A 12,808-nucleotide genomic window follows, 5' to 3' on the forward strand; every position below is an offset into this window, starting at 1 on the left:
TGATGGTAGCCATGACAACCCTGTAGTCACCCAGCGACGGTGGCCTGTTGGGCCCAGCCATAAGGAGGATCTCGCATCCCTTCTTTTAGTGTAGGGCCCGAGTCACTAAGCGCAAAGCATCCGATGCGATATGTTAATGCCACTCGGCTCAAACTCTGCTGTGAGTGTGAGCAGAGTGTCAGTGCTCTGTGCTCCGATCCTCTCGCATGAAAGGATCGCAGCACGGGTGTGGAGGATACAGGAAGATTAACTTCTCGATTGCCGGCATCCTCGAATCTTGTACTCTGGTAACATCCGAGTGCAGTACAATGTTTCACACCCATAGATTTGTATGGGTGCGTGCGATTCGATTCTCGCGTCCATTCGCAGCATTTTGCGACTGTTCTAGCATGCTGAATCGGCATGAAAAAATAATTGCGGATGTGAGCTGCCCCACATCATGCAGGCTTGCTTCGCTCTGGTAATGGAAACAGTGCAGGGGAGAGCGCATTTGATGCTGGGCTGTGACGTGCGGTGAAGCTCTGCCCCCAGGTCAGTCACTCGGGGAGACCGGGTCCGCCTCGGTGATGCCGGGTCAGCTTCCAATTCCGGAAGGTGACGTGATCTCACCGGACATCAGAGGCAGCTGGGGGTCACATGATGGGGATGAGCAGACAGCGATAGCAGCCCTCACAGGCATTTTTGGAAATGCAAGGTATTTGAACAAAGCATTATTTCTAAGGTTTAGATCAATCTGTTCACAACACATTGTAGTGGATAACCTCTCTAAACGGCATGAAAATAAGAACATTTTTAATGCGATGCGCACTGCTTGTTGCCAAGAAGATCACCAGAGCCTGAGAGTATACAGTAGCTACATTGCAGGCTGAGGAGTTAACTCGTGAGTAGGGATGAGTGAATGGCTCCAGATAACGCCTTATCCGAACAGCTATAGCGCTTATCGAATAGCAGCATCAGGAACCCGGATACCTGGAGCGCTCCCGATACTCAGCTGTTCGGCTCCGCATGTCACGGCTTTGTGACTCACAACACACAAGATCTCCATACACGTTGTGACTGTCACACAGCCGTGACACATGCGGAGCCGAACAGCTGATTATCGGGAGCGCTCCAGGTATCCGGATTCCTGATGCTGCTATTCGGTAAGCGCTATAGCTATTCACTCATCCCTACTCGTGATCAGACTGCCTATTGATTTTTTTTTTTTTTTTTTTTTTTTTTTTTTTTTTTTGTGGTTATAAAGCAGTTATGCAAATAGCATTTTCAAAGAGGGAAAGGACTGGAACTTTGTATTCTTACTTTCAGCAGGTGGCACTAAAGTCACAGCTGCTCATCTCGCCCCTCCCTGTCAGTCTGACCTGGAGCTAATATCTGTACTGCAAAATCACAAGCCACCAGCCCCGCATTATCAGCAGTTTTCCTATTCATTACTTACATATTCCTTGTTTGGTTGCACTGTATTTGCAGATATACATCCAATGAATGGTGCTAGAATTAACCTCTTCACCACCTTGTTTTCCATTTTTGCACTTCTGTTTTTTGCTCCCCTTATTTTTCCGACAATAAAATCGTGGGGGGGCTTGTTTTTTTGCTGGATGAGTTGTACTTTTGAATGACACCATTGATTTTAAAATAAGTGTACTAGAAGACAAAGAAAATTCAAAGAGCTGTGACATTGCAAAAGGGTACAATTCCAGTGTTTAAGGGCTTTTTTTTTTTTTTTTATCGATGTTCAATAAATGCTAAAACTGACCTGACAATGATTCCCAGGTCAGTTTTTTTCCTACACTTATGTCGCTATTTTCTGACACCTGTAGCATCTCCATTTTTCATGATCTTGGGCTGAGTGAGGGCTTTTTTTATTGATAACATTTTGGGGTAGCTACGATGTTTTGATAGCCTGTTATTGCATTTTATTGCAATGTTACGCCTTTAATCTGTCTGATAAATTTACTTTATATTTTGGTAGATCAGACATTTATGAACGCAGTGATACCAAATGTATGTTTTTTTTTAATTTTATTTTCACTGGAATAAAATGGGGGGTGATTTGAACTTTTGTTACATCATCAATGCTACAGTAGATGTAGCAAAAAATCATGATCTCCTATGAACACCGACTTTGTAGGGCTGTCTGCCCTATATTTATGCATTTGATAAGTCATTTACGTGTGTTTACTAATGGCAAAAAAACAAACATGAATTTAAAGTATTGCATTTTTAAGTCTACTTCCCCTGTTTTGTTTTTTTTTGATTTTTTTTTTGTGTAGGTAGTTACCGTCAAGATCACTCAAGCAGCAAAGGACCATATGGTCAGGAGTCTCGCCAAGGTTACTCTGGTTCTGAAGGGCGCAATTCTGGGGGTTCTGATTCTCGTGGCAGAGGTCGGGGCATGTTTGACAGAGGTGGCATGAGCCGTGGTGGTAGGGGAGGCCGTGGAGGCATGGGGTAAGAGGATATCTACAATCTATTAATTAACATTTAATTCTTTCCTCTGCAGAGGATATTTGCTTAAGGTATCAACTATAGATGAGTGGATCGATTCACATGACTACGGTCCAGGTCAGTGATATCTAGTCGCTAGAGTGGCCCAAAAACCTCTTACTTTCCAGTGTTCTCAACATGACTTTAGATTAGCCAGGGCTCCGCACAATGTCATCTGTGCATCATATTGCAGAGATGCTGTTGCGCTAGGCCTGGCTAATCAAATCTTAAACCAGAAGGTAAAAGATCTGCACGCCTCCCGTCGATTGGCCAAATACTGACCTGGACCTCAGTCCCACAAATTGATTCTCTTATCTTTAGTATAAGCTCAAAACACAAGGCACTAATGGGTAATGGTATATATGGCTTTACTAGCCATCTCTAACTAATGGTGATTCGGCTGCTGAGTTTTCGCCCAGATTTCACTTGCATTGGAGTTGACTGACCTCGGTTTTGGTTGCACACAAAGATGGGGAAAGGATGCTAAAACTTGTAAGGCTAAATTCACACTGCGTTATTGCAGTCCGTTCAACACATCCGTTAAACGGACTGCACTAACGCAAGTGCCGACGTTTGCACAGCGCTAGCGCAGATGGAGCATCTGCTAGCTCCATCTGCGCTAGCAGTGACTGACCCGGAAACGCTGCAGCCCGCGTCTCGGGTCAGTCACTCAATGACGGCACATCGCTAGCGTGCGCTAGCGATGCGTCCGCCATTGAAAGTAATGGCGGCGTTAACCGACTACGTTACACTGCATTATGCCGCAGTGTAATGTAGTCCGTTAAACAGGTCACACTAACGCAGTGTGAACCCAGCCTAACCTGCAGTCAGCGGAGGTTTTTTTTTATTTTACATATTAACAAAAAATGCTTTTTAAGGACCAGGCATGGCGTTCTTTGGTTGTACATGGTCAGTCCTTGATTTGCATCTGTTAACGTTCTGGAATTTCTGATGAAGTGAATGTTGACAATGATGACCCCAGTGTGCTGTTCTGAAGAGTCCTGGTGAAAGTGCATAATGGATGTTTAATGGTTACTGCAATATTAATGGTTCTGTTTTTTACCTTTCAGAGCAGCACTATTAGGGGTAACTGGGTTTTCAGACCCATGACACTCATTGGGTTATAATTGATTTGTTTGGGCGCCACTTCAGTGTTATCACACCCCTTACACTCCAGTAATAGTAGGAGGGTTTCAGTAAGTATGCCTGTTCATTTCATGTAAAGCTGCACAGAGCTCTATAGTTTTGTATTAATAGCATTTTTTTTTCTGTATTTTTTTGGAATACCCTCTTTGCGCTGACATTCGTACATCAGCAGGGGAGTACACTATATTGTTTTGTGCAGCTTTAATCAGCAGAAAACTATTGTGGAGCTGTTGAGCTTCATTGTGCTGCCCTCTATTTTTCCTTTGAGTCTGTGTTTATATTGGCAGTTTTGATGTACCTGTTTTGTTACTAAGCTCTGAAAAACCTGCCGTTTGCCTAGTTTCTACTCCATATCTAAATGCAAATCCCAAACAGGAAAATCACAATGTTTTTCTGTATTCCCTTGTCCTGGTATGGAGCAGTACAAATGGAATTCTATATTCAGTAAACTTGTATGATTTGGGTGGAGGGGGAGTTTTGGGGAAAATTATATAGCATAAGTGAACTATGCAGGTTTTTCAAAGCTATCACAAGGTAGGTAACATGTTTCACTCCCAAATTAATATATATGTATTGATTGTCTTTGGATTTGTATTGCTTTACTTGGATGCACATGAAAATCCCTTATTTTAACATGCTTTGTCAAATTTATATGCCACAGGTTACAAAGTGAGAGCGTTGTATACACTTCAGTTCTTAAAAGTACCCACTCAGCCGGCAGCATAATGAAAAGTGGGACTCGATGTCTAAATGGAGAGAATATCTAATTTATCAGACCACTAGTTTAATCAGAATACTATGTAAATATACTAGAATGTAAATCTTGTAGAGTAGTTATATGGTCCAAGGTTTACTGCAATTATGTAAAATTCCATTGTAGATATGTAAACACTTAATTGTAAAGGTTTGAAGGCCAGAAATTCTTATCAACGTTATTCTTTTATAATAAAAGCTGGAGCTACTGGTATTAAAGGTGCAATGCTTATCGTTGGTGGTTGTACCTTTAAAGTTGTTGTTCGGGTACTGCCGATCTGACTTCTCAAGCTCCGAATAAAAGGTTTCATATGTAGGGAGTCTTATGTAGTGTTCACCGTGCCCCTGCTGCATGCTATGGTTGGGACAACTGGCATGAGTTCTCTTCAAATTAACTTCAATGACCGTGATCTGCGATAAAGATTTAATATTTCTTGACTATTATGGTGGTCTTTGTGTCCAAGCATTGCACGCTTAATACAGGCATTAAGGTTTTAAAAGTTGCAGTGTTTAGAAGTGTATAAATGTATAGGAAGGACTTTTAAATCAATACAACATACTTAGAAGATTAGTCCTGCGCGGAGATGATTTGTACGGACATGTTAAGCCACTGCCGGCTCTGTACCCTTGAACCCCCCGCGAGGCCCAGAATGCTTTATGGCTCTTTAAAGGGAAAAGGCCTTCATTTCTTCACCTTTATTCTCCCAGCAGCGGTGGAGAGCGAGCTGGCTTCAGTAAGCCTGGTGGTAAGTTTTTGAGTATTACAAATGGGTAGTGTAACACAAAACAATGTCCCTTCCCTTTTTTATAATTTTTGATTAAATTTTTATTTATTTTTTAGCTACATTTTTTTTTCTTTGGTCACATTAAAACCATGGTGTAAAGTGTCTCATGTGCAAAAGGTTCTGGCCGGCATTACTGAGGGGTATACATGGTTTGTGGTTAGACCACAAGAAGCTAACACAAATGGATACAAAATTGTGTGTAATATGGGGAAAGTGAAAATGACTGCACAACATTGGGTGTGAAATCTGCACACACACTTGGGCACACAAACTTTTTCCAACTCTTGGTTTTAAGTGTTAAGGATCCATGTTGACACGTAAATGCTTGCCCTTTTACTGCTAATCATACTCCTTTAGCAGTAGGTTGTGGTAATTGCGCAGTATTCATTTGGTTTCAGGGGTTTAATCCCTATAAATTCTGAGGTATTCAAGAACCAGTCCTCCAGAGATGGTTCTTATATTGGCCCCTACTTGTGTGCCCTTGAAGCCCCTTTCTTACATTGGTATGATTTAGCTTTAATGTTCATGTTTGTGTCGCATAGGTTGCATTTTCTAGTTAACTGATTTTTCTCTTTGTGCTTTAATCTGCCAGGCCTTCTGGATGACGGCCCTGAACTGGATTTTAGTAAGTATATTTTGAAGAAAAAATATACTGTGCAATATGCAGCTGAGAAAAGCATGTTAAAGGGAACCTGTCACCCCGTGTTTTGAGATTGAGCTATAAATACTGTTAAATGGGGCCTGCGCTGTGTGTTACTATAGTGTATGTAGTGTACCCCGATTCCCCACCTATGCTGAGAAATAACTTACCAAAGTCGCCGTTTTCGCCTGTCAATCAGGCTGGTCAGGTCGGGAGGGCGTGTTCACAGCGCTGGTTCTTCCTCAGCTTTACGTTGGTGGCGTAGTGGTGAACAAGCAGCGTGCGATCTGCGCTGTCATCCCTTTCGTCGGTGGGGGCGGCCATCTTCCTGGGGCCGCGCGTGCGCAGATCGAGTGCTCTGCTGCACGGGGCTTCAGGAAAATGGCCGCGGGATGCCGCGCGTGCGCATTAGAGACCGCGGCGGCCATTTTCCCAAAGCCGAGATGCAAACTCGGCTTTGGGAAAATGGCCGCCGCGATCTCTAATGCGCACGCGCGGCATCCCGCGGCCATTTTCCTGAAGCCCCGTGCAGCAGAGCTCTCGATCTGCGCACGCGCGGCCCCAGGAAGATGGCCGCCCCCACCGACGAAAGGGATGACAGCGCAGATCGCGCGCTGCTTGTTCACCACTACGCCACCAACGTAAAGCTGAGGAAGAACCAGCGCTGTGAACACGCCCTCCCGACCTGACCAGCCTGATTGACAGGCGAAAACGGCGACTTTGGTAAGTTATTTCTCAGCATAGGTGGGGAATCGGGGTACACTACATACACTATAGTAACACACAGCGCAGGCCCTATTTAACAGTATTTATAGCTCAATCTGAAAAAAACGGGGTGACAGGTTCCCTTTAATTTCAAGTGCAATGTTTTATTTATTTTATTTTTTAAACTTTAGTGCCCCCTATGGAACCTGAAGAGGAACCAGAGAACAACACAATCTTTTTGCAGGGCTTAAGTGATGAAGTGACGGTTGAAGATATAGTAGACTTTTTCAAAGACTGTGGTGATGTGAAGGTGAGTAGTGCTTTTTTTAATGTTTATTTTCTGTTCTACACAGCCAAGTGCATGCCACCATATGATTACTCTGCTGTGCTAAACAAGGCACCACATCTGTATACTGTAGGTTTCTATCTTTTTTAGATACATTAGATCTAGAAACACAGGTAGACCTGATCTTTAAATTGGGATTTTCTTGATGGTATTGCCAATCAGTCTTGTCACTAGATGGTGTTTGTTTCATTTGGTGGGCGTTACACTCTCCTCAGACATCAGATAGCTCATTTTCTGATGACACATTTGCTTTAATAGTTAAAACTAAAAATCTCTCTACAATATCTGCCTAGCCTAGGCTCTATATATACATACAGACCAAGTAAGTGGTCTGCAAAAAAAAAGTTTGCTTTTGATCGGTTGTGAGTCAAAATTGCCTATAGATTGTGTCTAGGGAATCCATGAAAATAATAAATGGTACATAGATGCTACTTGACTTCTTGCCTTTGTTAAAACAAAACAAAATAAAAAGGAATTAACTGATGGTAAAAATTTCACTGAAAGTTTGCTTTGTGTTTTCTCCTTCGCCTCATTGGGGGACACAGGACCATGGGTGTTATGCTGCTGCCACTAGGAGGCGACACTAAGTTAATACAAAGAAAGTTAGCTCCACCCCTGCAGTATACATCTTCATGCTTTGTGTCCGTAGGAGGCACACGGGTCTGGTCTCGGACCAAAAATCCTTTTATTTTCGCTTTTCAATTTTTTTTTTATTTTTACTTTTTTCTTCGGATGAAGGGGCGACTGATCCTTTCAAGGTTCCGATCTCTCCAAAACAACAACAGGCGGGAACGAGGAGTATCGCCTCCACGTACCCCCTCCTGTGGCGTGGGACACCATGCCTGGGCTGATTTTTAGGGGTGACGGGTCTCTTAAAGGGCACCGATCTCGGGGGCGTGACCGGATGTGGAGCTGAGCGGACGTGCGAGGCTCGAGCTCCCTAACCACCAGCTATCATAAGCGGCCCAAAGCACAGTGAGGTGACCGGAGGAGGTCAGATCTGAAGATAAGATAAGCCAGGCGGTGGTGCACTCCAGGAATGAAGCGAGGGAGAAGGAGGGGGCAGGCGCCCAGCAGGGTCCAGGTCTTTGAAGCGATGGGTAGTTGGATCCAAGATGGTGACCGCAACTCTCACCACGCGGCCGCCGGCAGCAGCAGGAGTGATGGCAGTGTGAAGCAAAGGTCAGAGCTGCACAGTGAATCACTCCACCAGCCCCAAACTCCCAGCAAAACTGAAAGATCCCTGAGCACACAGAGCTATTCACCAACGCTGCAGTCGCTGCTTTTCCCCCCTGCTAGGAATGCTGAAGGTTCAGAGCCTGAAGATTTACAGCCACTAAACACAGCCCTGACCGTCTCCTCAGACTCTCCTATTACAGACTCCAATTCTGCCCCTGTCACTGTAGCCACACTCAAATCCCTGCTGGGAGACCTGAAGCAAGCCATTCATACTGATATCACAACGGCTTTCACTGAGCTACATAAAGAAATAACGCAGATTGGCGACAGAACCTCACACATAGAGGGGAAACTGGAGGAATATACTACGGCGCACAACCAACTAGTAGACGCGCATAATGAAGCGGACGAAGAAATCATGGCCCTAAAACTGAAGCTTGCAGACCTAGAAGACCGATCCAGGCGCAATAACCTACGTTTCAGAGGAATCCCTGAGAGTGTGTCAGCGGATACACTAAAGGAGTTTCTAATGGACTTCTTCACAATTCTGGTGCCGTCAGCAGAACAGAGGGACCTGCTGATTGACAGGGCACATCGGATCCCCAAACCAAAGTCTGCTCCCAGCTCCGCACCGCGAGACGTGATAGCCAGGCTGCACTTCTACCATTTCAAGGAGGCAGTGACCAAGTCAGCGTCAGCAAAGCAAGAACTTCCAGAAAGATTCCGGAACATTCTGGTGTTCACCGACTTGTCTGCGACAACCCTGAACAGGAGGCGAGAATTCTCATCCGCAACCAAGATTCTACGGGACAACAGTATTGTCTACAAGTGGGGATATCCAGTAAAGCTCATCGTGACGAAAAACGGAACTTCACACGTCCTTGCGTCTCCCAGAGAGGCCATGACCCTGCTCCAGGAATGGTCCCTGACATCAGTGGATGAAGATACCAGCTCCCCACTAAAGAAAAGACCCCCGACACTGAACAAAGAATGGACCTGATTCTCACGCAAGTACTCTGTTACCATATGTATCCCCTGTGTGCCTATGCCAGGACACCACACTGTTATTTTTTTGCCTGGCTGGCAGGTTGAAGGGGCATGAGAATATTGCTTTCGTTTTTTCTATTCTCTCCCCCCCTTTAATACTGGATAGGAACGACTATCCAGTTGGTTCACATAGAACCGGACTCTGAGTTGTACAAGTTGTACTTGTTCTGGTTGTTGTTAATTACTTTAACCCCTTTGTTTCCCTTATTATTATCCTGTATCTGGTGACTGATTGAATTTTTTTTTCTTTTTTGTAACTGATGGTATTTCAAATATCTAGCATTAATGTGAAAGGCCTAAACAGCCCTTTCAAGAGATCGTTATTATGGAAGGAAGCCCAGGCACTCAAAGCGGACATACTATGTGTCCAAGAAACTCATTTAAATCGTGATGATACCCATAGACTACAACATAAAAATTACCCCCATATCTATGTGTCATATGCGGCGAAAAAGAAGAGAGGGGTAGCGATTGCAATAAAAGACACTGTAGCGTTCCAGCTTGTTGATAGCGTTCTGGATGATGAAGGCAGATATGTAATATTGATATGTAGCATCAATAACAAGGTGTATACAATTGCATCTATATATGCACCCAATACAGGTCAAATCACTTTTATTAAAGACCTCATAACTAAATTATCCAAAATAAAACAAGGATCCCTGCTAATCTGTGGAGATTTTAACCTCGTCCCGATCCCCAACATAGACAAATCTTGGTGCTCAAAGAAAAAGTCCCAATCCCATGCGCTGTCCCAGTGTCTTATATCAGAAGAATTGTATGACACGTGGAGGGTCCTTCATGCTTCTGAAAGGGATTATACATATTACTCCCACCCACATAAAGTATATTCAAGAATAGATCTAATAGTAGTGGATAAATGGCTCCTACAAAATATACAATCAGCAAAAATTGGGAACATAACCTGGTCGGACCACGCTCCTGTAACATGCCAAATTAAAGAGACGTACAATAATTTAACTTATTCTCCGTGGAGAATTAATAACTTCTTAATAGCCTCAGATAATATTAAATCCCAACTTAACGACCTTCTCCAGGAATTTTTTGATATAAATAGTACCCCTGACATATCCCCGACCACAGTGTGGTGCGCCCACAAGGCCTATATAAGAGGGCGGCTAATACAGATAGCAGCGCAACACAAAAAATTGAGAATGCGACAAATAGAAGAGCTCAATAAAAATATAGCAACAATGGAAAACATCCATAAACATAGCCCATCACCCACGGTATATAGGAAACTACAAAAGGCAAGATACGAACTATATCAGCTATTCCAATATAAATATGAGCATAATTTGAGGAGGAATAAAGCTAAATATTATTGGCAGGGGAATAAGGCGAGTAAAATACTTGCCAATAAGATTAAAGCGAGATTAACAAAGCAAAAAATAGCTCACATACAAGATGATCAAAAGAACAAAATATACAACCCTAAAGAAATTGCGAATACTTTCGCAAGATATTACTCCTCACTCTATAATCTCAAGACCGACAACCTTATCCCACAACCCAACGCTGAGCTAATTAATAATTTCCTGAATAGCATATCTTTACCCCAAATCCCAGAGGATAAATTGATGGCAATAAATCAACCTATAAGCCAAAAAGAAATCCAACAAACCATTCAGGCAACAAAAAATAATAAATCCCCAGGACCGGATGGTATAACTAATGAATACTTGAAGTTATTCAACCAAATATTGTCCCCACATCTATTATTAGTCTTCCAAAATATATTTGAAACAGGCAAAATACGAGAAGAAATGTTACAAGCGACTATAGTCCCTCTTCCCAAGCCAGGAAAAACTCCCGATCATCCAAGTAATTTCAGGCCAATATCCCTACTAAATACTGACCTCAAGCTGTACTCCAAAATCTTAGCAAATAGACTCTCCGATGTAATCCCTTCCCTGGTGCACAGAGACCAGGTTGGATTTATCAAATCTAGACAGACATTGGACGGCACCAGACGAATGATTGACCTCATCCATGTGGCGGGGAGCGACCGGACGCCTTCTCTGCTCCTATCCCTGGACGCGGAGAAGGCGTTCGATCGGGTGCATTGGGGATACCTGTTTGAGGTTCTGGCCAGATTCGGATTTACGGGTAATATTGCTAAAGCAATCACTCTGCTATATTCTCACCCATCAGCATCGGTTTCTGTCTCTGGAATGATGTCGGACAGGTTTACTATTACTAACGGGACGAGACAGGGGTGTCCGCTATCACCCCTTATATTCGCTTTGGTGATTGAGCCTCTAGCGCAGAAAATTAGATCACACTCGATGATATCAGGAATTCAGGTGAATAAAACGGAACACAAAATAGGCTTATTTGCTGACGACATCATTCTAGCGTTAACAAACCCGACAGAATCATTACCGGCAGCAATGCAAGTAATCGATTCATATACTAAAATATCATATTATAAGCTGAACGTGTCTAAATGCCAGGTATTAAACCTGACCCCTCTCACAAAACACCCCAAAAGCTTTGAGAATAAGTACCCTTTTAAGTGGGAAAATGACCACATTGAGTATTTGGGTATTCGGCTGACACTCTCGGCAGATAAAATGCTATCACTGAATTATGAGTCTCTAAGGAAGAAAATCCAAACTGACATGTTACGTATGAAGAAACACGAACTATCATGGCTGGGCAGGATTGCATCGGTAAAAATGTTCATTCTCCCACAAATACTGTATTTGTTCCGCAATCTCCCCATCATATTCCCAATGAAAATATTAAAAGAGATTCAAGCAATGATTTTAAAATACATTTGGCAAGAGAGAAAACCCAGAGTCCAAGCGGACACGCTTTACATCCCTATGAGTAAGGGTGGCCTGGGGTGCCCCTCAGTGGTCCGGTACTACAGGGCCGCATTATTCGAACAGTTACGATTCATGTGGAATAATGATGATGATCGGCACTGGATAGCAATTGAAAAACATTTGATGAGAACCTCCAATGTCTCAGCTTTTTACCATGCACATCAAACTAAAGTCCCTAATAGAAACCTAAAAATGTCCCCAACAATAGACGCGGCTCTGGAGCTATGGAGTGTGTTGACTAATAAATTAGGCCTTATACAAACCGCATTCCTCAAAGCTCCTATAGAGACACTGGAGCATTGTATCCCGGACCTCAGACTTAAAAATTGGAATTTACCCAAAACCACCTCAATTGGGAACTTGTATGAGGGGGAGGAATTAATTACTTTTACATCATTGAGAGATAAATACAATGTTCCTCAAAGGGATTTTTACAAATATTTGCAGATCCGGCATTTCCTAACTGAAAGGAAAAAACAGATGCCTGCACCGCCATCTAAACTTTACTCTATGCTGATGAACCCGACATCACAGATTAGAGCGCTGTCCACAAGCTACGACTGTATGTTGGAGAATACTCTGCCCTCTCTAACTACATACCTGCAAAAGTGGGAAAAAGACCTAAACTGCACATTCACACCGGATCAGTGGAGGGCATCCTTCTTAATTATTGGAAGCCAATCTAAATGTACTAACCACATAGAAAACGCCAGGAAATTGTTATATCGGTGGTATTTCACTCCCAGTAGATTGTCCAGGATGTTCTGCAGTTCCCCAGACACGTGCTGGAGGTGTGGAGACCCCTGTGCAGACATGCTACATATATGGTGGAGTTGTGACAGAATTAGACGTCTGTGGGCAGCCATAG

At 43.3% G+C, this 12,808-nt stretch overlaps 1 protein-coding gene across 5 annotated transcripts in view; it reads left to right on the forward strand.

The window, feature by feature from the left end:
• Positions 1–12,808, forward strand: part of EWSR1 (EWS RNA binding protein 1) — a 54,623-nt gene that overhangs the window by 31,235 nt on the left and 10,580 nt on the right. For 2 of the 5 annotated variants that reach the window (XM_069759953.1, XM_069759941.1), the window contains exons 8-11: positions 2,271–2,448; positions 5,095–5,129; positions 5,761–5,793; positions 6,705–6,823. In XM_069759953.1, coding sequence (XP_069616054.1) covers positions 2,271–2,448; positions 5,095–5,129; positions 5,761–5,793; positions 6,705–6,823 — 365 coding nt within the window. Of the gene's footprint in view, positions 1–2,270; positions 2,449–5,091; positions 5,130–5,760; positions 5,794–6,704; positions 6,824–12,808 lie in introns of all 5 variants that reach the window. The other 3 variants (XM_069759947.1, XM_069759934.1, XR_011319469.1) reach the window with 2 other exon arrangements.

Source organism: Ranitomeya imitator, chromosome 1, assembly GCF_032444005.1.
Source record: "Ranitomeya imitator isolate aRanImi1 chromosome 1, aRanImi1.pri, whole genome shotgun sequence".
Taxonomy (NCBI): domain Eukaryota; kingdom Metazoa; phylum Chordata; class Amphibia; order Anura; family Dendrobatidae; genus Ranitomeya; species Ranitomeya imitator.